The sequence below is a fragment of the Microtus pennsylvanicus genome, chromosome 2 (assembly GCF_037038515.1).
Source record: "Microtus pennsylvanicus isolate mMicPen1 chromosome 2, mMicPen1.hap1, whole genome shotgun sequence".
NCBI lineage: Eukaryota > Metazoa > Chordata > Mammalia > Rodentia > Cricetidae > Microtus > Microtus pennsylvanicus.
In genome coordinates this window covers 57,107,939-57,134,149 of record NC_134580.1, presented here as the reverse complement: position 1 = coordinate 57,134,149, position 26,211 = coordinate 57,107,939, and the positions used below count along the sequence as shown (strand labels likewise).

At 37.0% G+C, this 26,211-nt stretch overlaps 1 protein-coding gene across 3 annotated transcripts in view; it reads left to right on the top strand.

Moving 5' to 3' along the window:
• Pkhd1l1 (PKHD1 like 1) overlaps nt 1-26,211 on the top strand; it is a 126,291-nt gene that overhangs the window by 91,599 nt on the left and 8,481 nt on the right. For all 3 annotated transcript variants that reach the window (XM_075961048.1, XM_075961047.1, XM_075961046.1), the window contains 18 exons: nt 486-634; nt 2,362-2,491; nt 3,690-3,808; nt 4,406-4,535; nt 5,986-6,159; nt 8,064-8,167; nt 9,724-9,853; nt 11,078-11,199; nt 13,102-13,192; nt 14,104-14,252; nt 14,333-14,455; nt 15,022-15,133; nt 15,214-15,330; nt 18,221-18,386; nt 21,547-21,779; nt 21,980-22,147; nt 22,904-23,061; nt 24,493-24,628. In XM_075961048.1, coding sequence (XP_075817163.1) covers nt 486-634; nt 2,362-2,491; nt 3,690-3,808; nt 4,406-4,535; nt 5,986-6,159; nt 8,064-8,167; nt 9,724-9,853; nt 11,078-11,199; nt 13,102-13,192; nt 14,104-14,252; nt 14,333-14,455; nt 15,022-15,133; nt 15,214-15,330; nt 18,221-18,386; nt 21,547-21,779; nt 21,980-22,147; nt 22,904-23,061; nt 24,493-24,628 — 2,511 coding nt within the window. The remainder of the gene's footprint in view (nt 1-485; nt 635-2,361; nt 2,492-3,689; nt 3,809-4,405; nt 4,536-5,985; nt 6,160-8,063; nt 8,168-9,723; nt 9,854-11,077; nt 11,200-13,101; nt 13,193-14,103; nt 14,253-14,332; nt 14,456-15,021; nt 15,134-15,213; nt 15,331-18,220; nt 18,387-21,546; nt 21,780-21,979; nt 22,148-22,903; nt 23,062-24,492; nt 24,629-26,211) is intronic.

The window sequence follows — 26,211 nt, the reverse complement described above, 5'->3', positions numbered from 1 at the left end:
CAACAGTGTTTTCTTCTTCTTCTTCTTCTTCTTCTTCTTCTTCTTCTTCTTCTTCTTCTTCTTCTTCTTCTTCTTCTTCTTCTTCTTCTTCTTCTTCCTCCTCCTCCTTCTCCTCCTCCTTCTCCTCCTCCTCTTACTCCTCCTCTTCCTTTTCCTCCTCCTTCTCCTCCTCCTTTTCATCCTCCTCTTTATCCTCGTTCTTCTGAAAGGATTTCTCTGTGTTGCTCTTGCTGGCTTCGAACTCACAGAGATCCACCTGCCTCTACCTCCCGAGTGCCGGGATTAAAAGCATGCGCCACCACCGCCCAGCCACAGCTGTTTCAAAAACTAAAAAGTCACAAGGACGACAAAACCATAATAGCATAATTTCTGTAAGAAGCAGAAATCATTAAGTGAAAAGAAATCACGGACTTCAACAACAAGATTCTGGAGTAAGTTTTCAATGTTGTGTCGTGGGTTGCATTGCGTTTCTTATTGTTTTTTAGGATCATGGATAGTAGCTGACACAGATATACCCCCAATGGAAAAACTCATTATTTGGGGAGTTCTGGAAATAGAAGACAGATCTGAAGTGGGATCTGCAGCCCCTTCTTATAGAAGAGTTGTTTTGAATGCCACCTACATATCAGTGCAGGTAGGGGTGATGTCTCATCTTTTATATTTTTAATCTTATTAATTTCTGACATGAAAATTTAAGGAATTAGCATTCAATGTGTAGATAACCACACACACACACACACACACAGAGAGAGAGAGAGAGAGAGAGAGAGAGAGAGAGAGAGAGAGAGAGAGAGAGACAGAGAGACAGAGAGAGCGAGAGCGAGAGCGAGAGAGAGAGAGAGAGAGAGAACTGTTGTAGCCCAGAAAACGCAAGTGTCACACACCTCCTAAGTCTTCTTTCTGCTCTCTTTTAAATCATGGTTTCATCTTCCTTACTGGGGTAATTATCAGCATACACTTGAATGTGTGGTTGTCCCTGTTTTCATGCTACTTAAAATATTTGTATTGATATTATATAAAGCTTAACTATGAGTTCATACCAACGAATACCAAATCATTAGGTGTTCTAAAGAGAAAAGATTTTTACTATTTTTTAAAGAAAACTTACGGTGCTTCTTAAAAATTAATGGGCATAGATGGGATTATGAAAACAAAAGTAATCAGTTTCACTGCTTCAGTGACGTGGAATGGTCACCCGGTTCTTCTATAAACCTCAGGTGGTCTTGAGCTTGTAACAGCTTAATCAGCTTAATTGTCTTGTCACTCTGCTGCTATTTATGAGAAAAGAATCGCTAAACAAAAAAGCTATTAGGGATTTATTTTAAAGAGCTTTTATTGCACAAATAAACTTTCCTGATGCGATCCGGATGCTAAACTAACAGTCCACAAGTAGAGATGTAAATGCAGCTATAAACGTAGATAGTGGTTTGATACTATGTCTGTCCATTTGATGCATAGTAATAGTAGGTTCACCCCTGAGGCCACTGAATGCCCTAAAATGGGTTCTTGGCCAATTAACATGCTTCAGTTAGATGGCTTTATACCCATGGGCAGCACAAATTGGTTTGGGTGGGTTAGTTATAAAAATGGAAGAGAAAATAAAGACATGAAATTGGGAACAGGAGGCAGGAGTGGAACTGGATGGACAGGAGTTAGAGGGGGGTGTGGGAGGTGAATAGGATCCAGACATCGAAAGAAATTCTCAAGGAATGAATAAAAATGTTGTATTTAACAGAATTTGCTAGCTTTTTATGAAAATATAAAGAACAGAAACTCCTTTTGATGCTTTACAGAGCATAAGATTTTGGGCAGATGTATGGAATTGAGGATTAATGCTGCATGTGTCTTTACTTCACTGTTTATTAGTTTATTAAAATGTTAAATGGTGAATAAGTTGTCTGACTGCTTTCATTTAAGCATCAGTTTTCTCACTTATGAAATAAAAATAAAAATACAAATTCATGAGTTTAGTATGAAGGCTAAAGTTTATAATTAATATAGATGAAGTCCTACATTAGGTTCATTTGATGACAGCCATCACTAGCAATGCTGGCCCTTGTGGGTATAGCTTAGATGGAGTGTTAGGAGCATATTGTGTGTGTCTATTCAAACATCACTAGCTTAGGTCTTGGGAGATCTTAGTTCTAGATCTGACAGTAAATAGATATTGAATTTGACCATGGAAAAGCATTTAGACTATCTATCCTATGGCAAAAGGATAAAGTCACTTCCAACCACACTACTGACCTAACAAAATGTCTCCATTTACCAGGGAAGCTTCTGGCTTCTTTTTTCTAACGGGTGCACTTTATTCCTGCTCATTTTTTTTTAAAGTCCTAACCATTTTCTGCTTTATGGCAGGGAGGGAGATTAATTGGTGGCTGGGAAGATAACCCTTTTAAAGGAGAATTGCAGATTGTTCTTCGAGGAAATCATTCTACCCCAGAATGGGCTTTTCCGGAAGGACCAAATCAAGGGGCAAAGGTCTTAGGTAAGGGATGTCATATACTGAATGTCTCTTGTCTTTTTTCTTAGTCTCCATACACAGCCCTAAAGTACTCAGCTCATGATGGAGTGGCTTCACAATCTTTTACAGCCTTTCATTTATCCTAAACACAAAAGGGCCAGAGATTTTAAGATATTAAATAATGTCATATTACAGTTTGATAACAGATGTAGATGTGTATACTTCAAATTGAAATTAGTTATTATAAGATTAAATTTAACAAAGTTCTCTATATGCGTATCATTTCTTTAGACTAGTGTCTTCATAATCTTTTTTTTTTTTTGCTATGGAAGAACAATAATACTTTTCGTATTTTGTGGCTTCTCCCTTCCCTACCCATAATTCTATTTCAATATTCATCAACATTCTTTGGCTCAGTTGGCTGTGCTGTTAGTTCCCCACTTACAGCTGCAGCCGAGCTTAATTTCCCCAGGGCATTGGTGTGTTGTGCACAGTCCTATTTAAATCTAGACGGCAAAGTTCTTACAGGAGTAATTAACAGCTGCTTTCATTAATACTATTGCATATTCATTTAGGAGACACGTAAGAATGCCAGTACAACATTGAGGCAGGCGAGCACAAATATCCTTAAAGATATTTGTATGTCTACGTTTATTTTTCAAAAATGACATCAACCAGTGCAAAATAATACCAAGAAAAAAAACTATTAAACACATGTGTCTTTTCAGCTCCAATCTGAAGAAAACTAGTATTAGGTAACAATTTTCTATCTTTTCTTGCACATATATTGTTTATAATTATTTATTGGGTTTTTCCTTTTGTTAAAACATGGTTAAAATTAACACATCATGAGGCAGCTTTTTGTGTCTTTGCTAACATATTATGGATATATGGTTTAGATCAATTGGTGCCCACAGAGAAAACTCTCCTTTTTTTAGAATATTGTTTCCCACTGTTAAAATAATTAAAACATTTATAATAATTTATGTACATCTTCATTAATTCCATTTTTTATTGTTCCAAAATAACGTTGTTGCAAGACTCCTAATTTGTTTCTTTTCACGCCGGGTTTACTATGGTCTAACTGCCAATACTTTTTGCACAGCCAACCTCATTTCATTCCATTCATTCTCAAATGTTTAGTAGCTTGCTAAAATAGTCTCATTCTACACTAGCTCCCAACTAGGCCTGTGCAATCAGTGGGAATGCTTCTCTCTTTCAGGGGTGTTTGGTGAGCTGGACCTGCATGGACTTCCACATTCGATCTATAAAACTAAACTATCAGAAACTGCAGAGGCAGGCTCCAGAATCTTATCTCTGGGAGATGCTGTGGATTGGCAGGTAGAGAACAAATCACGATGTCAAGTGTTTATCAAACCATATCAGGAGCATCACGTGTACATTAGTTATAAAACAAAAATATGTAAGCTGTTGGTTATAAATATTTGTAACTTATAATTTCTTGAAGGAGAGACAGTAGAACTATTTAAATATATTTTACTGTTATCTCTGTTACCTTATCCTTTGTCATTGTTGATGTTATATTTCAGCATTTGAAAAGCAAACAAACTTCGAAGCACAATGAAATCCAAGTGATATCTATAGCAAATGAGAGAATAGTGGAATGCTAATAGAAACCTCATGATTTAGACTTTGTTACATTTTATTTATTCATGGAGCACATGATTTTTATGGGGTGGTTGAGGGGGAAGGACATGCCACACGTGTGTTTGTGGGCATGGGGTAGTGTCATACTATAGAATTCTTAATATCAACAAAGCACAGTTGTTGTTAGAGATCTAGATGTATACTTAATTTTTGCTGGTAATACCCCGATTACTAATAAAACATAAATTTGGAATTATTTATGATTGTTCCTAAGAAATATAAACCTACTTTTAAAATTGCTCTTGCATTTGGCACTTGAATTTTTCTAAGGAGGGAGAAGATATTGTGATAACTACCACAAGCTATGATTTACATCAGACAGAGACTAGAAGGATTGCTAAAATCCTGCATGGGCACAAAATTCTCGTCCTCAATGACAGCCTTTCCTACACTCACCTTGGTAAGTGGCGGCTCTTTAATCAGGGGGCTATGCAATTAAAATGTCTGGAAATGTCCATATTTTAGCTATATATCCTTTAATTATAATTCTTTGATTGAACTTCACAAATATTTTGCAAGCATAGTTGGCTTGGGTGCCAGTGGATTCTACTGTTCATGTCTAGGCTTCCAAAACCCTTTGCAATATATAATGTATTTTTTGTTCATTCATTTACTCATTCAGCAAATATCCAACAAAGACCTACTATAGAATATTCTATGGAGTAAAACTCTGTCCTTTTCTAAGTGTCCAGGAAATTCTTAATATACCATGGAATTGTAAAAGTTTTTTACTTCGTGACAGTTAAGAGCACTGGCTACTCTTCCAGAAGTATGGGATTCAATTCCCAGCACCTACATGGTGGCTTATAGCAATCTATAACTCCAGTTCCAGGAGATCCACCACCCTCTTCTGGCCTTTGAGTGCACAGAGATACGCAAATGACATATAAAATAAATAAAAACAAAAAGATGTAAATTGTGCTTGATACACTTCTAACAGAATTCTGGTTCATATGCTATATACATATAAAAGTAGAACAATCCCATGACTAGGATCTGGGAAAAAAAAAACAGTATCAATTCTACTCAGGGTCCAGGGAAACATTTTTTAAATAACACAGTTTCCTCATTGACTAAAACTAAAACAAGTATTTTAAATAGCATTGCAATAATATGATCATGTGTAACTTTATATAATTGCAAACCACCTCCAAAGATTTTCGAAAGGAACTCGTATTTAAAATAATCTTAAGCACTGTCTACATTTCAATTATTTTTCATTAGTGTGTATTCATTGCTTGTGGTACTGTGTTATATAAGAATGTTTTCATACAAGTATAGAATGTACTTTGAGTTTATTCTTTCTAGACTATCTTATTTTTCTTACTGTTCATAATAATTTATTCCTGGAACAAACCTAGGTGTTCATCAACAGAAAAATGGATAAAGAAAGTATAGTGTACATAGATAGTAAACTTTCCAAGCATAAAGAACAAAAGTTACATTGTTTTCAGGAGCACCAATGCAAGTGGAAACAGAAATATTAAGTGAAATAAGTCATTCCTAGAAAAACCAGTGCTGGATTTCTTCTCATATGTGTACTTCATAGATTTAACAAAGGTATAAAACTGTCGAGAGAAACAAAAGGAAAGAAGAGGAAAGCAATAGTTTTAATTCCTAATTTTAATAATTTTATTACATAAACAGATGTCATGTCTTGGATGCACTAGTATATAAATAAAATAGTTTCTTAATTCAGCCTACCATTTATCTCCATTTAAACAGTGTATCAATGTATACATTTATGCCGACACTTGGCATGTCAGAAAATTGCTTATCTTAGGAATTATAAAGAAACGAATAATCAAATATTTCTTAGCATTGTCAGTGGCCCACCTTTTTGATTGCAGCTGAGAGACAGCAAATCCCTGGAACTGGGCAGGGTTACACATTAGCAGCTGATGTGGGGATTCTGAGTAGGAACATCAAAATAGTCGGTGAAGATTACCCAGTTTGGTCCAGGGAGTCTTTCGGTGCACGGATCCTGGTTGGCTCATTCACTGGACACATGATGACATTTAAAGGTTGGTAAATTTTCTGTCTTTTTTTGTGAAATATATAACATAGTTTCTTGTGTGTATAATTCTCATTTCTTCACCGGAGCACAGAGAAAAATAAAGCTTCAAGAGTGATTATGCATTCTGTGTTCCTCTCCGAATAAATTTCCTAACATTATTAGTTATTTATTTTATCTTCTTAGACAGTAAAAGTTATCAAACCAGGAAAGGATAAAGTGATAACTAGGCTGGCCTCTAAGCCAAACAGAAATCATTTCATAACTTCTCTTGCCTTTACTTTAAGGAAACCTTCAAATACACCGAATACAGAGAAACACAATGTAGTAAATTCTACTGTCACTGTCACCGCTAGTGATCATCAACTACCAGTTTCAGCCAATCCTGTTTTATCTGGTAGTATTTATCTTTGTCACTCCCTCCCCATTTGAAATCTAGAAAACTTTTTTTGATAAGTTTTATTAAACCCCACGGCCTGGAAGTAGAGTTCCTGCAGCAAATGCAGGGAAAATCCTATACCATTGGTGAAAGTGGGGTGTTGAAGTCTCCCTTTATTAAACTGTGAGCTTTTCTGTGTGTTTTAAGCTTTAGTAACGTTTCTATTACAAATGTGGGTACCCTTGTATTTGAGGCATAGAAGTTAAGAATTGAGACTTCATCTTGATGGATTTTTCCTGTGATGAATATGAAATGTCCTTTTCCATTTCTTTTGAGTAATTTTAGTGTAAAGTCTATTTTTGTTAGATGTTAAAATAGCTATGCTAGCTTGCTTCTTAAGTCTGTTTGATTGGAAAATCTTTTTCAACTCTTTACTCTGAGGTAATGTCAGTCTCTGATGTTGAGGTGTGTTCCTTGTATGAATTCTTTCTCACATACATTCTGTTAGTCTGTGTCTTTTTAATGGTGAATTGAGTGTGTTTATATTAAGAGATATTAATGACCATTAATTGTTAATTTCTATTATTCACAACATCAAGAGGGGAAATCCCATATCAGTTGGGGGTCACCACAGCATGAGGAACAGTGTTTAAAGGATGCAGCATTAGGAAGGTTGAGAATCACTGAGTCTACTTCACTATGATTCTTTGTTGTGTTGGTATTTCAATGCCCTACCATTTACCTTAGTAACCTTTCCATTTTAATGACTAAATCCTTTACAAAGGAGCTAATAATTTTAAGTCTTCATTTTCCAATATAGCAAACACTTATTGCAGGTTTTTTTTTTCTGGAATTAAGAACCAGTCATTTCTGTAGCTAGCCCTGGTTATATAACCTTGGTGACATAGGAACCCAGTGCATCCAATTGACTTCAGCGACTTCCCGAAGCTTCAGAACCTGGCATAAAGTAATCTCCTATAGATTGTTACCACTGTTTTTACTGATCTGCAATATCATTTTTTGTCACCTCAGTGGTACTATGACAAACTGGCCAGCAGGTGATTGCCAATACCCTTTCTGAAAGAGCCTCTGAAATAGAAATCTCTTAATAAAATCTCTTTATAACTGCAAGACTGAAACATCAAGTATATAGTGCTTCCATACTTTATGTGTGCTTTCTTAGCAAGGAAATATTACCATCAAGTAGAAGAAAACTGGTCCTTTAGATACGATTATAAATAAATAACACATAACAAATAAATAATCTCAGCTATTGCAATGATTTGTGATATTCCAAAGGATCAGCATGTAATTTAGATACATGTTAAATCTATATAATTTAAATTTTCTGATTTTGCAGGGAAAGAGGGAAAAATTCAAAGACAAAAACAATGGGAAAAGATCGAGAATGTTTCATTTGAATCAAAGAAAAATAAGGTTTCCATGAAAAATTTGAGTAGTTTTATACAGCTTTTCAGTGTTTTCTTATTTTATTCATCTTTAGGAAATTTTCTTTTCATCTTATACTCCCACAGGAAATGCAAGAATAAGTAATGTGGAATTTTATCACAGTGGCCAGGAAGGCTTCAGCGATAGCACAGACCCAAGATACGCCGTGACATTCCTTAACTTGGGACAGGTTTGTGCTTTGATTTTTGTACGTGTTCAAAATAAAATTTCTTTTTTATACAAAAATCTTCATTGTACTAACCTTCAAATGTTATACCACACAGCTAGATTAATATAGTCACTTAAGCAACCACCAAAGTCTCTGTATCTTTTCACCCTTTCGCTATAAATTGCTTACTTCTGTATTTACTACAAAAATTGAAAAACCTATGACAGAGTTAAATTTAAAAGAATCTTTAGCTTTAGCACCTCTTTCTCAACTAATATATCCTTTACCTGCAATGTTTAATCTAGAAGAGGTTTGTGGTAAGTTTTTATATATGTTCAAAATAAAATATGCACATTTTGAAATTTATTTGACTAAATAGTTGTCTTCAGATAGATAAATGTATCTTCTAATATTCCAGAAGTTCTTTGACCATATTGCCCATGATCATTTATAGACATAGTAACATTTGTTTCAATCATTTCCTGTATAGTTAAGGTCAAAGGTCATAGGAAAATTAATAAAATTGAACTGTGTGATGTTGTAGCACATGCACGATGCTCAGAGGATAGCTTTGCGAGTTGGTTCTTTGCTTCCACCATGTAGGTCCCGGGATTGAACTCAGTTTATCGGCTCAGTGGAAAGTATTTTTGTCCACTGTGCCATATCATAGGCCCAGCTTAGTTTTCACTGGCAAAGAATAACTTTCTGTTAAGTGAAGTGAGTACTGTTTAGGTTTCTCAGAAGACAAACAGATTTAAATATCTCTGTCCCCAGTGAAAGGAGAGAACAATTATCCTAAGACTGGAAAGTTAAGAGAGATGGAAGAGAGTGTTTCTTTAAAGGAAATAACATGAATGTTTCTAGGCTTAACGTTGAAACCTCTTGAGCCTGTGATATGGCTCACCGGGCATAAGTGCTTTCTACTGAGCTGACAACCTGAGTTCAGTCCCGGAACCTGTATAGTGGAAGGAGGGGACCCACTTCCAAAGCTGTCCTCTGACTTCAAGCATATACTGCAACACACACACACACACACACACACACACACACACACACACACACACACACACACACACAGAGAGAGAGAGAGAGAGAGAGAGAGAGAGAGAGAGAGAGAGAGAGAGAGAAAATAACGAAATAAAGAAATGCAGACATGTTTTTATATTTGAAAACCCCTGACCTATTCACTGACTTATTCCTATCAACATCTGGATTATGATTCTTGCCTGGAGTGTTACTATTGAATTTGTTAAAATCACTACTAGCAGTTTAATTATTCTGTAAAACAATTTTTATCCCATTAGCATTTTGAAGGTAATAATAGAAATCTGGACACACTGAAAAAGCCCTTGGGAAAATTCTAATCTCTATTTAAGGTGACCATATGGTTTCTACTTTATTTAATCATAAGTTCATGACATGAAAATCTTCCATGATTAAAAGACTACAGGGAAATCATGTCTTTTAAGAAAGAGCGTGCGTATGTAATCAAGGCTTGTTTGTTAAAAATCACCTAATTAAGATTTTTCTTTAAATTTTTATTATAAAAATGTTCATGCCTTCCAACTATTCCCAAGACTGAAGAACATGGTTTGTCTTATGTTCGAGGCTGTGCATTTCATCACGGCTTCTCGCCAGCAATCGGTGTGTTTGGGACAGATGGACTGGACATAGATGACAACATCATCCACTTTACAGTAGGAGAAGGTAATAGAATAACATTTGGTTCACATAGTGCACCCTTCTGCGGCAATCTTCCTGTAAACGCTATAGCTAGGCTGTCCAGTTGATCTTCCTGTGAGGGTGGAAATGGGCTGTCTGTGCTGTCCAATCAGGCAGTCACTAAGCCACATGTGGTGATTTAGCCTCTGAATTGTGGCTCGTGCAACTGGAGAGATGAACTTGTGTTTTGATTTTACTTAGTTATAGTTCATTTGCATCCAAATTGCCACCAGCAGCTATGACTGTACTATCAAATAGTAGAGACCTCAACCTAATGTGAGTTATTGAATCACTTATCTTTTCAGTTACTATGGGTTAGACTGGAAAGATGCCTCAGTAGTTAAAGACATTTGTTGCTGGATTCCTATTACCACCAAGGTGGTTCACAACCACTCATAACTCCAGATCTAGGAGATTTATACCCTCTTCTGACTTCTGCAGGCACCAGGAATATATGTGGTTCATATCCATACATACATGCAAAAAAACTTTTATAAACATAAAAGGATCTACAATTTAATTGCTATGACTCTATGTTACATTTTAAATGTGTGTATCGTTATTCTGTGTGTGTCTGAAGTGGACAGGAAAGGGGCCTTCATGCCATGGCATGCATGTGCTGGTAAGAGGACATGAGGAGTCTGTTTACTGTTTCCCTTAGTATAGGCTCCTGGGATGGGACCTGTGTAGCCAGGCTTTGAGACAAACGTGTTTACTCACTGAGCCACTGAGCCTACCGATTTACTATGACTTTTAGGATACCCCTCACGTATCAATCATAAAGATTATCCATGGGTAAGTTTATTTTATTTAAAAAATAATGCACAATATGAATATGTTTCTTTCATTTTTATCATATGAAGTACACTGCAAACTTATTTAATGTACAAAAGTAATGCATGTATTTAATAAAATATGAAGTAAACTAATTTAGCATTCATCTAGAGCAGGGGTTCTCAACCCTCCTAATGCCGGGATTCTTGCAGTTCTCCATGCTGTGGTGACTCCCAATGATGAATTTATTTCGTTGTTCCTGCATAGCTGAAATTTTGCTATTGTTGTGAATTTTAATGTAAATATATGACATATTTACATTAAAAGACCCCTTTCTGAGTCTCACCCTAGGAAAAAAAGAAAAGAAATTGCAGAAACAATTAAAAACATTCCATATAGTATCTATTACAAAATTGCTATCTTTTTAAAACACAGGTATAAGAATATGGGGAGATGCCAACAGAGTTCGTGGAAATTTGGTTACCCTTTCTGTTTGGCCAGGAACCTACCAGAACAGAAAAGACTTGAGTTCAACTCTTTGGCATGCAGCCATCGAGGTAGGGAGAGCACCTTTATAATTATGAATGATTGTAACATAAACATCAATTCTGTGAAAGTTGTATCTCTCAAAATTGAATAGGATTTTTTTCCTTAGATATTGATGATCTATTAAAGTAAATTGGTTGAAGAAGTGAATGAGCTTTCTTAAAAATTATTTTTTTCTTTGAGAATTCCATGGATGTCTATAACTCATTTTTATCATCCCCGCCTTCATTCCCACCTCCCGCTTTCATGAGAATTCTCTCTACACAACCTTCTCCCAACTTCATGTCCTCTTCCTGTATTTTTATAGCCCACTAAGTCTTCCTCTATGCTCATGGGTGTGAGGCAGTCTGCTGGAGCATTGGCAACCTGCTAGGAACCACAGTCTCAAAAAACTGAACTTCCTGCTCTAGCCATCATAAATTAGCAATAGCTCCGCAGCTGGGGTGGAGCCACATAAGCCTTTTTCTTCTCCATTATGGGACACTGACTAGCCTGATCTTGTGCAGATTTTGTGGGTTCGTGGACAGAATGACCCTACATCTCCATAAGACACTATTTTACAGCAATCTTTGGCTTTTACAGCCTTTCTAGCTCCCCTTGCATCATGTTCTCTGAGTCTTAGGGACATGTGATGTGATGTAGATGTTCAGTTGCAGGCTGTATGAACTTTGAAAAATTGCAAATTCTGATTGCTATTGAGTTTGTTGATGATGGTGTGTGTGTGTGTGTGTGTGTGTGTGTGTGTGTGTGTGTGTGTGTGTTTAGGTTTTCCTACCAATGTTTGTTAGTTTAAACAATTATCTTTCTTCTCCAACATTATTCATCATTTTTAGGTTCTGTTATGGGGCCTCTCTGCTACTATTAGACTGGGCATCTTGTGGACATTGTAAATGCAAGATTGTTAATATTTATTAAAGATTACACATTTTATCCTTATTTCCCATGAAGTTCTTTGCAAATACTGCAGTATATTTTAGCTATAGAGTCAGACTTCAAATGGGAAATGGAAATTATAAAAGGATTTAGACAAAAGTCAAATACCTCTTTAATTTACTGACTATAGTATAGTAAGAGAAATTAATTTTAAAATAGCTGTTTTTAGAAAATGGGATAAGAATTAAGTTTTGTTGTTGTCTTCCTACTAAGTTCCTTAAGGAAAAACCCAAAAACTGAATACAACATACATGTGTGTGGTAAAAAATAAATATTCTTCTTTTCATCTATTTATTGTTAAAGTGCAATCAAACATCAATTCCAAATCTGTAAAATTATCTATAGAATTTTTAAAAAGTTATTACAGTCTAGAAAATAATTGCTTAATGTGCTTCAAATGGTGAAAGAGTTTTTGCTTTTGTCTGTGTTTATTACTGCTTTGTTGATATTTCTATAATGCACACCTTCATTTTCCTTGACTTTGACTCAGCTCATACAGTGAAATTGTAGATTAATTACTATTACTTGAACTAAACAGGTCTATGATGGGAACAGATGTTGCTAAAGTAATCACGGAATCTTATACTCCATTGTACTGTCCTCAGATATCTTTCTTTTAATGGACCAGTTAAATTGACAACAAATTATAACAAAAATATCTTCTGATAATTTTGGACTTTGCCCCAAAGCTTGTAAAACTCTCACCACATCTATGACTAAAATAAGAAGCAACCTCTGTGGTGTACCTTTCTAATGAAGAACTTAAAAGCTAAGCGAACTAGCATATAAAGCACAGAGTACAACCTCCAGCACCACGAAAGGAAAAACATGATTTCATTTGTACTAATATTTGAATGGGATTAGTTATGATAATTAAAGCAAAACACTGAATAAGGATTTTTCCACACATGTTTTCAATACATTCCTTGCATAATGGTGTACTAGATTAACCCTAAGCATTTCATCTTTGGCCATGCCAGGTAAACAGAGGGACCAATACAGTCTTGCAGAACAACGTGGTTGCTGGATTTGGAAGAGCAGGATACCGCATTGATGGTGAACCATGCTCAAGTGAGTCCTTTAACATGACATTGCTAAAACCCATGAAAAACTTGTCCGAATCATGAAAATAAGTGCTTTTATCATTTTGATGTCTGGTATGTCCTCCTTTTAAAGACTTAAACAAGGTACACAGTTTCAAAAACATCCAGTCTACCAGACAGATCCACCTGTTGCGTATGTTTGTGTGACACTGAGGATTGATGCCGGGTCTTGTGAATCCTGGGCAAGTACTCTATCCCACAACACCTGGATCCACTTTAAAGGAAAACCTTTTCTTTCTGTTGTTATCATCCCCAAGTTCCAATGGCCATATCAGTTCTTGACTCAGTGGGTGTTAGAATGATGATCTTGTTCCACTGCCACTTTATCCAATTCAGCATTTCCAAGCATACAGATGCATGCCCCTGGGGATGTGACTGTTTCCCTCCTGACCTAGAAGAATGAGTGCCAATAGCATGTAGTAAAAGCTGTGGCTAGGAAATTCGAGAGAGAGAGAGAGAGAGAGAGAGAGAGAGAGAGAGAGAGAGAGAGAGAAGAATGGAGATAAATTTGACACATGCAAATCATTGTGTTTCAAGTTTATACTTGTTTTCATCTAAACCTCATGCTTTTTCAAATCAAACCTATGCTTGATTTAAATGGATGCTGTAATTAGAGGAGTTAATAATGCAAGTGACTATACAATATGCCAGTGACTCCACAATTATTCAGAGTAATAAAAGGCAAATTAGATAAAGATAATGCCAAGCCAAAAAAAAAATGAGAGCAAACCCATTAAAATATCACATTAAAACATATTGAGAAAAATACATACATATATACATATATGTGTATATATAATATTATCTTTAACCAATAGTGATTAAAATTACAAAACATTCCTTGTAACATTAAGTTTCTGGCTCTCTATTTTTTTTAAGATCAGGCTAATCCCATGGAAAACTGGTTCGACAATGAAGCCCACGGGGGTTTGTATGGAATCTACATGAATGAGGATGGACTTCCTGGATGTTCTCTTATACAAGGATTTACCATTTGGTCATGCTGGGATTATGGAATTTATTTTCAGGTGAATATGATTGAGACGGCGATGGCTCATTTTCTGTTATGCTCATTCTTAGCACTGTCTAACTACAGCTTGTATTACAGACCACAGAGAGCGTGCACATCTATAATGTGACTCTGGTGAACAACGGGATGGCCATTTTTCCCATGATCTACATGCCACCATCGGTGTCTCACAAAATTTCTAGTAAAACAGTAAAAATTAAGGTAAGGAGAAAGGATGCTAGTGAAGAAAGTAAAATTATTGAAAGTCTAATGAGAATAATGTCCCGAGTGTCTCTCTGATTAGCCCGTGGCTTTGAGATCACACAGACCTTTTTCCTGACCACTCTGCTTTCTCCACTCACCTCTTTTTATCCACATAATCGGTGACAGTCACTGCAATTTCATCCTCTCCCTCAAGATGTTTCCTCAAACCGCAGAGAAGCTAATGGCATGACCTCCACTTTGTATTTCCCCTAATTCTGCAAACGTCCTTATTTCTATCATCATAGAAACAGAACATTTCATTTACTATAATTATTCGCATGCATAATATATAATCATGCTTATAAATATTTGCTGGAGAGCAAGCTTAATTACTTGCTCTCACTGGAGTCTCATTCCTGTTGCTATCATCAGTCTCAATTTTTGTTCCCTGAGATTTTTGTTTAATGAGCGCTTTACTTCTGACATTTTTAGCTTGTGTTTGGTTGGCATACAGTTCAGTATGATTATGTTTCCTCTTAGGAAAAGTAAGTATTAATGCTGTCTCATTTGACTGTTTTTGATAGAACTCATTAATTGTTGGAAGCAGCCCTGAATTTAACTGCTCTGATGTCCTCAGTAACGACAATCTTGATGTGGAACTCACCTCTGCACATCGAAGTTCTAGACCTCCATCAGGTAAAAATTCGGGATCTTCCTGTTGGGTACCATGCATATGGGAATGCAGTTGCTGTTAACCTGTTTCTCTTTGCTAAAAGGTGGGAGAAGTGGGATTTGTTGGCCGACATTTGCTTCAGCTCATAACATGGCACCTCGGAAGCCCCACGCAGGGATCATGAGTTACAATGCAATCAGTGGCCTTCTGGATGTCTCAGGCAAGTTAAATATAGTCTCTTACAAATCTGCTCAATTTCTATAGAAATATGTAAAGCACCTATTAATTAATAATGCTTAATTATCAGGAGAATGTATTTAAATTGATTTCTATAGTGATATGTTGAATATGTTCTAATACTTTGCTTTTGCTTTATGTGCATTAGTGTTTTGCCTACATGTATGTCTGTGTGAAGGTGTCAGATCTCCTGGAACTAGAGTTACAGACAGTTGTGAGATGCCATGTGGATGCTGGGAATTAAACCCAGGTAGTCTGGAAAAGCGGCCAGTGCTTATAACTTCTGGCCATCTCTCCAGCCCCTGCTGACTATATTTTAGCACGACAATTAAAGAAATCAGATTTCAGAACCATTTTAAGCGTGGTTCTCTAGTGAAATTTAGACGTGTTGTATGTGTGTAAGCCGAATATGAATTAGTACGTGGGTATGAGTGAGGGCACAGTGAAGGCTAGCGGAGGAGGTTTCTCATCTTCTATCATTTAGTCTTATTGCCTTGAGATATGAAAGCTTGCAGTTTTGGCCGAGCTGGTTAGCCAGGAGTCTCACAAGACCTGATTGTCTCTGACCCCTCAGGACATGCATAGCCATGCTTGGCCTATTCCATGGTTCATAGTTTACAAACTGAGGTCTTCATACTTGCAGACCAACCACTCTGACACCCTGAGCCATCTCCCTAGACTCCTAATGTTTACATATTGAAGAATGATATTTAACATTTCTTCAAGAACAACAGAAAAATGCTGGCATAGTGATTTAATATTAATTTGCCTACTTTTCAGTAGGGTTTTTGGGTTGCTTCTAACCAAGCAGTTAAGACACTTAGTGCTACCCAAGAGTCTTTGTATGTGTCCTTCTCTCCTGGTTCACTGTGATAACACAGTTGAGACAAGCGAAACTACACCAACCACAGGAGGCATCTAAATTCATTATTTTATTACATTATAACTTAGGGCCACTTCACCAGTCAACTGTTTAGATCAGACTCCCTAGAGGTAAACTAGGAAGTGGAATATTTTGCAAAGTGATTTGTTCAGGGTATGTTTTTAGGAGAGAAAGCATAAAGGAGAAGGGATAGCAGGAAGTAGATAACAGAGTATGTGGATTCCCTAAGGTCCAGTTTTCACCTGATCATTCAGACAACTGTGACGGCCAAATTTCACCCCATATTTTTCCTGGCAGTCTTTCTTAATTCCTTTTGGTCAGGGCTGGCTATGCCTATATTGGCAGTGATGAGGAGTGTCTATGTCTTAGGGCAAAGGAGACTATAAAAGGTCAAGAGAAATTCTATGGGAATGAAACAGCTGTTGCTACTCTGTGGGCAACCCCTGAAGGAAGAGCTAGAGTTAAGCTTGCTGGCCTAGTGAAGCTCTAGACAAGGTACAAACAGCATCTATCCCTACATCTGATTTCTACATATCTATGTTATCATTCAATTATTCATACACAGATTTCTTAAGATAAAATATATTTAATAAAGGTAGTAGAGAAACTTATTTAAAAGTTCTGGAAATAACCTTTGAGTTATTGCATTGTAAGTATGATTTAAAAAAAATAAGTCTTTTATTTAATCCAACTTGGAGTACATAAAATATAAAAAGAGGCCTAAATAAAAACAACAGATCAATTAATTCTTGCTGCATAATAAATCACCCTGAAAACTTGAAAAGTTTTCAACAATTAGCCCACAATCAATGGATTTGCAATGTGGACTTTTCTCATCCAAGTAATTCTTTAGCTATTGTCCCTTAGGCATTTTCATTGAGTGTCCCCTAGTTTGTAGAATGAGTTTTGACTGGCTAGTTCATTAGAAATACCCTACTTCTTTCTATAAAACTTGGTGTCTGGTGACTATTGCTAACCACTAGCCATGGTGATGGGAACGATTGAGCCACATATTCCTAGGCTTGCTTATGCATTGAAAGTCATAGAATTTCAAGAAGCATCAAGACAACTACCCTTAACATGAAAGCATCATCCAGATGTCTTCTTATGCCACAATTAACATTGTTTTATAATTTAAACAAAGTGTCAGTGTCAAATTGAGATAAAATGTGGGAGAGAATTACTGGGGTCATGCAGATATTAAGTTGTAATCATCTACTATAAATAAAGGGAGGTGCCTTTGTCATACCAGCCCAGAACTCCAGGGTCAAGGCAGTGAGGAAGAGTATATTGGTTGAAATAATGAAATAATTGAGCTTATAATTAGTGATCCTAGAGAAGCTAAATAAGGAGAACCCAAAGAAAAACACATAGGCATCCTCCTGAATATTAACCTTCAGCAAGCGAGGAAAGGAGACAGAGACAGAGACCCAAATTGGAGCACAGGACTGAAATCTCAAGGTCCAAATCAGGAGCAGAAGGAGAGAGAGCACGAGCATGGAACTCAGGACCGCGAGGGGTGCACCCACACACTGAGACAATGGGGATGTTCTATTGGGAACTCAGCAAGGCCAGCTGGCCTGGGTCTGGAAAAGCCTGGGATAAAACCAGACTCGCTGAACATAGTGGACAATGAGGACTACTGACAACTCAAGAACAATGGCAATGGGTTTCTGATCCTACTGCACGCACTGGCTTTGTGGGAGCCTAGGCAGTTTGGATGCTCAACTTACTAGACCTGGATGGAGGTGGGGATTCCTTGGACTTCCCACAGGACAGGGAACCCTGATTGCTTTTCGGGCTGGGGGGGGGGACTTAATTGGGGGAGGGGGAGGGAAATGGGAGGCGGTGGCGGGGAAGAGACAGAAATCTTTAATAAATAAATAAATTAAAAATAAAATAAAAGTAATAAAGAAAAAAAAAGAAATAATTCTGGTCTCACATTGGTCTCCAGGGAAGGGTTATCATTTTTATATTACTTTTGTCTTAGGTTCAACATTTGTTGGCTTTAAGGATGTTTGTTCAGGAGAAACTAATGTGGTATTCATTACTAACCCTTTAAACGAGGATTTACAGCATCCAATCCACGTGAAGAACATACAGCTGGTTGACACTGCCGAGCAATCCAAAGTATTCATACACAGACCTGACATAAGGTATTGTTATGAAAACATATTCTTTATTAACTTCCTGTCCTCCATCCCCTGTTAAACATCTGAAAAGGTTACTATATTAAAATAACTGTTACTATCGAGAAACAGGTAGTTTTCACAGATATTCAGGCTTTGATAATGCAAATATAAGCATTCTCAGGTGTTTTTACAAACAAGCTTTACTGTATCTATCCTTACCCTGTTTTCCGTGCACCATTAGTAGCATCGTCATAAATGCAAAGTACGGGGATGCAGGCTTCATCTGCTTTCCACGTTAATGTTTTTCCATCATTAAGGGATAGGAGATATCTCTGTATCATTTCTTTTTTTTTTTTAAATCAAGATCTCAAAGTCTTTTGGCTTTAAAAAAACTTGCAGCAACAAACATGCCTTCTTGTTTCAAAAGGGAAGGATCAAGGCACAGTTACAATTAAATCAAACCTAAAATCCATCACTATTAATCAATTCCTGAGCTTACTGAGAGGCACCTTGTGTTCACTCATTGTATTCTCACTCTGAAGGCCATGAACTCTCACATTTCCTCAGGTCTGTCCTCCACAGCACATGCAGCCCGTCCTGCAGGCTCAGGCTGGCTTCATGCCTCTCCTTCTACCGTTCTTGGTTAAGATCATGTGGTCCGGGAATCTTGAGATCGCCACTGTAGCTCAGGTTGTTCCTTCACCAAAGGCTTTCCGTCAAGTACTCGGACTCTGGCATGTTGGGCCTCATTTCTCTTTTATTATGTTTTATTACCTGTGGTTTTCCAAATGGCCCATCACAGGCACTCCAAAAATGGGCTCAGGTACTGGACATCAGTTATTCTATTCCCAGTAATTATAATTACATAGAAACTTAGAACTAAGACCTTTTCTGATCAGTTAATGTCAAGATATTTCCAAAAAGAATGATTCTACAGATTTGAGGTCTTAGAATATTCTAGTCAACTCATAATATTTTTATAGGACTTATAAAACAGGAATTTAGTTGTAAGACTATATTAGAGAAAAGAAGTTTTCTGTCAGAAGTATTTGACCAGCTTGCAGAGACTAAGAGGGACAAAGCTCTGTAACTGAATGGATGTTTCCCACAGAGAAACACAATATTCCATCAATAGCTCAGCTTCATATGATTTGATTTTGATGACAGCCAACATTGACTTGTTAATCATTTTTGAACTGTGGTAGATTTATTCAGCACTAACACTAACATCGGCTATTTAGTGGTCATTGACTTCTTTGGATGTCAGGTATAATTTTGATGTCTAGGTCATGAAGACTGTATTGTGGTTTTGTTACGATTTGTTTTAGTTTTATTTGGAGTGGATATTGTTGGCAATCTTCCAGATCTTTGTTGCCAAACAGCGCACTCATCCTTCAAAACTTTGCAGCCAAGAGTGGCTTTTTACATTTGCTATTATAGAAATCCCTGCATTACAATTTATCATCAGCCTTGCAACCCATGGAAAATGACCAACTGATTCTGGAGAATTCTGTCTCACCCTGACTCAATGCAGTTCACTTACCAAAACCTTTTTATAGGATCAGAATGAAGCTGGTCTGAATCGGCCAGGCATGCTCCATGTTGCTTCTTTCCTTGTGTCTTGAGTTATCTTTCCACAACTCACACAAAAATTGACCTGTGAGGCTTTGGGGAACCTGAATGAAGGCTGTTAGGGTCTGAGAAAAGTCTCCCCAAAAGACCAACAGCCACGTATGCAATAACAAGAGTGCTTTATGAATTCCAACATTGGGGTGGCACTTAGCAACCTCCAAAGAAGGTCACAAGCTCCTTTTAGAGGGAGTTAGAGGAATTCCAGTGAGGAGGGATTAATCTGGGGCTGATTGGTGGAGCAAAGATTAGTATGGGGGCTGATTGATGGAAGGTCCTTTCCAGCAGCAGGATAGGGCAAGCTATCTTTAGCTTGCAGAAGTATGGGGGATGTCTGCTGAACTAGTAGAAGGACTTTGTGGGCCTGCTTAGCCAGCAGAAGGGCTTGTGGGGATGCTTACTAATGGTCACCCACAAGTTGTGGTTTTCATGAGACCTGCTTGCTCAGTTCTGTCCCATTCTAGTGAAGTGAAACTAAGGTCTGGTCTCTGTCAGGGCTCTGGTCTGCTGCCCGTCCCCCGGCCCTTTCCAGCCTTCTCACAAACAGCACACACAACCACACAGTTTGAGGGTACCTGAGCACCTTACAGATTAGATTACAAAAGCACCCAACACATACTTGAATATAAGGAACTCATTAACTACTGAAATAAGTTATTGAAATTCTCCCAAACATGTATTATAGCAAGAGATAACTGATAATATTTCTCTCATGACAAAAAAAAAATGAGAAGCAAACTAGGCTTCAGGTCCAAGATTTTCACTACTGCAATGTTGTTGGAACTCTGGGCATGAAATACATTTCTTCACTATATATCACAGCACCTTTAAATACACAGTATATGATTTGAACGTATGATACATTGCATGCTCAGCAATCTTTCATTATTATATCTGAGGACACTCAATTAACACTGCACGTGACAAAAGATGAAGCCAATATACTATTTTAAGTTGAACTGTGAAGACATTTACAGTATTGTCACCTCTAGAATGGTTACCACTATGTAACAGAAGGATCACAATCCAAGTTTATCAGTGTGTACATAGATAAAATTATTTAAGATTATATATCAGCCTTCAACTAGCAAAGACCCTAAGATTTCAGGTAGGAAGGTAAAAGAGACAACTATTATTAAATATTTATATTATCTAATAGTAAGTAGTACTTTATCATTTGTAGAGACAAGAATGGTGAGAAAATTAGCAGAGACTACCAGGCCAACACAGAGATTTCCATCATGTCACAACAAAATATTGACATCCACCTGAGGCATAGATAAATGTTAGTGATTTATGAACAACACACAAAAATCAAACCTACAATTATACAAAATATGGGATACCAACATGGAGTTCTAAGTATATCTCCCACCTGTATAACTTGTCATTTTGAAAGGCTAATAAATCCAGCAGAATGGACTAAATAAACACCATGAAAAAAATCACTCTTCTTTGCAATGCTAATTGCACAGGCTAGTTTGTCCCACTAGAATTTTTCTGAAAAAAGAATCAATCAGTGACCTCACTTGTTTGTTTTGCCTTTTCTCCCCAGTAAAGTGAACCCATCTGATTGTGTGGACATGGTTTGTGATGCCAAAAGAAAGTCCTTCCTTAGAGACATGGATGGTTCCTTCCTGGGGAACGTGGGGTCAGTGATCCCTCAGGCAGAATATGAATGGGATGGTAACAGCCGACTGGGGATTGGAGACTATCGAATTCCTAAGGCGATGCTCACCTTTCTGAATGGAAGTAGAATTCCTGTCATGGAGAAAGCACCTCATAAAGGTCTGTTGTTCTAGTAATAGAATCATAAGTCTATGATTAAACTTGAAGTTTATGGAATGAAGTTCCTTTTTTAAAAAAATTGGATAATGAACCAATAACTCGTTGCTTCTGTTTATTGATCCTATAAATAAGATAAGGACAATAAAAATACATTTTGCAGAGATCTACCATTTCTAAAACATTAATACTCATGTTTCTAGGGATTATTAGAGACACGACCTGTAAATACATCCCAGCATGGCAGAGCTATCAGTGTTCTGGAATGGAATACGCAATGATGGTTATAGAAAGCCTGGATTCTGACACAGAAACACGAAGACTCTCCCCAGTGGCTATCATGAGCAATGGCTATGTTGATCTCATTAATGGTAAGTGTTCTGTGTAAGTGGACGTGAATTAGTCAAAGCATTCATTTAATGTAGAGAGCTACATGAAAAATTATTTGCATATAAAACCAACAAATACAAAGACTTCTTGGCCTTCCATATTTAAGAAATAACTGTGTGCAAGAGTGAGATTTGACTCAGTGGTTTACCAAATAGGAGATCCAGGACATTTATTTCATATTGAGTATTTGATGGAATGTTGTAAGAAAGGCTGCTTGTTGGTTCCCGGCTGTTCAATCCCCCACAGCTCCGAATCAAATGTGTTGTGGAATTTATGGGTTGGCTAATAAACAAATGAGCAAGTGGCCAAAAAACATTAATGCATCTTGTTAGGGAATACAAATGTTCATTCTTTGCTGGCAGGTGTCTTAATGAAACAGCTATGCTAAATACATTTCCTAGAAAACGATCCCAGAAAGCTAAGTCTTGACCGTAGTGTTCTCTATTGTCATACAGTTCTCTAACACAAATCCTAGCTAACACATTGTCATCTTTTTACTCCCAATCAGTATGAAAGGAAGGATAATAGGAGCAAGTTGCTTCTCTGCCTTCCATTTTAAGCCAAAGTTTGAGAACCAGCTGGGTAGACAGAGGATAAATAATAGGTTTAACTGCTGAGCTTGCATCTGAACCAAACCTTTGCAATTTATTTTAAATATAAAGATTCTTCATATTTTGTAAGAAATAAACAAGTTCTAATGAAATAGGAACATGGACGTTGATTTTGCATGAATTTAGGCCCACAGGACCATGGTTGGTGTGCTGGGTATACATGCCAAAGAAGACTGTCCCTGTTCCATGGCATAGTGGCCCTGAACAAAATGTATGAGGTTTACTTCACTGGGACCAGTCCTCAGAATCTTCGGCTGATGTTGCTTAATGTTGAACATAGTAAGGTGAGCCTAGATAGAAATACTGCCTTACCGGTTGTCAGAGTTCCAAACTGCTGGCAATTAAGTCTCACTCCAGCCTTCTCTAATTTTGTCATCCTTCTAGCTCGTTTATAAAGATCCATTAGTGTAGTACTGAAAGTGCCATTAATCTGGACAGGGTTTCCTTTCTTGGAAGAATACATATGTACCAAACTCCTCCTTCCAATATGTGTTGATTCCTAAGTGCCATTTATGAGAACTGACTGATATTTATGATCGAGTGACGAGCAAGCAAGCCTAAATTTTTAGACTAAAATCATGTATGACTTAAAGTAATATATTTGTTTTTCCTATTCTTACATGTTGATATTATGCATATACATACCAGAAATATAGCTTTGGAATGTATTGCCATGTTTTCAGCATATTATTTTAAATATCTCTGATAGTGTCACATCTTTGCTGTCAATGTTACTCAGCTGGGAACATTAAATTTATTCAGACTGCCAGTGGGGAAAAGTATTGATCAGTAGTCCCATAATCCAGACTTTCTTTCTTTACTTATACAAGACTTTAAAGTCCTAGAGTGTTAAGTACAGGAATGTATCTGGCCAGATGAAGGAAGGGAACGGAGGAGAAATGAGAGACATCCTTTCTTCTCAGGTGATAGCCAGTCGATGCTTTGCATTGCTAAGGTAAAAACTCGGGCATCATTATTGTGCCCTCTCACTGTTTCATCCCATACCCAATCCAACTGTGAATTCTGCTGACTTTTCAAACAGCTGGAGTCAGAGAATCTCTTACCAAATCCACTGCTACCACTTAGTGAAGCAACTCTTGTCCCTAGAAGTAGGCAACTGCCTACACCTCTTCTTCCTGTGTCTTCTCTTGCCCTCCAGTGGTCTGCTCACCTCGGCCACGGAGGACACGTTAGGCCTCTCCTCTAGCAAACATGAGTTCCACTCATCTCTGTGTGAACAATTCTTCACAACGATCTATAAGACCCTATGGGAATCTCTTCATGCTTCAACTGAGTTTTGCCAGTCTTCATACCAAAGTTTTGTGAGATAGGTTTTAATATTACAGATTTAATTCTGTGTTCCTATAAAGCAGAACACTGTTAAGTATGTCCCAGCCACTGGCTTCAAACGTCTCTTTTGTACTTTGTTGTCTTTGCAAGGGACCCTGCCTTCAACTTGTACATGACTTCTCTAATAATTTCTTTCTTATGTTATATTCTTCTACTGGGATTCATCAACTAGGGGGTTAATATATCATATCTGCATGAATGGTTAAATGCAAGCATATTTTGAATTTTTCTAATATTTGCCCTAAGTTCACAAAAACTGATTATCTTACAAAAGGTGTACATAGTTAGAATACCTTTTTAAGAACTAAATTCTAAGCATTCTGTTCTATTGCTGTAATAAAAACATATAAATGTTCTTTTAACAGGCAGTTCTAGTAGGAATTTTCTTTTCTACACTTCAGCGTTTGGATGTCTATGTGAACAATTCACTGGTCTGTCCCAAAAATACAGCATGGAATGCCCAAAAGAAATTCTGTGAACTTGACAGACATCTGAACACAGGTATTTTCTTAGGATATTACACACGTTTTGTGTGTGTGTGTGTGTGTGTGCGCGTGTGCATGTGTGTGTGAATATATATATATTTTGTTCCTTGTAAACATTTTTTGAAACATTTTATTCTTCTACCAGTTCCTTAAGCGTTCATTGGTGAATAAAGAAGGAAGTATATTTCTTTCGTCCCATTCAACAAAAAACTAAGATGTTATCATTCATAAAGTGTTTTGAATGATCCCTGCTGGCAACTCTTTTTTTCTGTAGGTGGATTAAGACAAGCGCTTTTGTAATGGACATGCTTGTTACTTCCTGACTAAGTTTTTCTTCGGTGTGTGTGGTTTAACTGCTCTTGTGTTTAAAAGAGATTTCTCTCTGAATCTTCTGCTTGCCCTCTGCTTTATTTCTGTTCTATGGAGGTCAATTCCTGAATTAATTCTAGTTATCAGATATATTGTCAAGAAAGCTATCATAATACCGACATTATTAATTAAATATTATAAAATACACATGATATGTATGTAATACACCAAAAGGGCTGCATTTATCTACATAGTGATATTTATAAACCAAGAATTATCCCTGTTCATTTAGGGCTTTTTATTAGATAAAATTCTAATGTTGCTGATAGCAAACGTGTTTCATGAGTGGACTTAGATTACTTACCTCTGGGCTCCATAATCTTGGCCCTCTATTACAGAATTGTAAACAACAAACTATAAGCTAGACCTGGAAGTCTGAATGAGTTGTCAATAGTCTTTGTCATTTGTAAAACAAGTCTTGTTTTTGATACTAATAAAAGAGCTAAAATTTCCGAGACATTCTTACATGTCAGACACTCGGCCCCAAGTGCTTTATATGTAAATTCTTGTTATGTACCATTATACCTTAGATCAGTGGTTCTCAACCTTCCTAACGCTGTCACCTTTTAATGCAGTTGCTCATGTTGTGGTGACCCCCAGCCATAAAATTATTTTCATTACTACTTCATAACTGTAACTTTGATATTGTTTTGAATCGTAATGTAAATACCCTGTGTTTTCTGATGCTCTTGGGTGACCCCAGTGAAAGCAGTGTTTGCAACAAGGGGTGGCAACCCTTAGGTTGTGGATCACAGCCTTAGACGATAAGTAACATCTGAATAAAGTGAGGCAAGGGGCTGGAAATCAAACCACAGGTGCCTTTTAATAGATTAACAAGACTGTGTTTGTATGTTATCAGTTTGTTTTTTCTTAGTATTGCTGGGGTTTTTCTTGTTTTTGCTTTTTTTTCAGTGCTGATGCTCAAAAATGCAATTGCTTCTCTGGCCAAAAATTAAAGTAAAAAAAAAATTGCATTGTTTTTGCAGGATTTCTTCAAAGCTTTAGCACACTGAATGCGGAATGCCTTTGTAATACAAGCCTCTCTATTTTTTAAGGTTACCTGCAATGCTCTATTGTCTTGATCTCTATGTCCTTCATGACTTCAGTGACATAAAAAAGTCAGCTAAGACAGATGGCACAGGCGTGTTAACCAGAGTATGAACTGATACCTGCTCTGTAGCACGGGGCACATTCTTTAGATTCACACAATGAAGTACACCCAGACGCCAC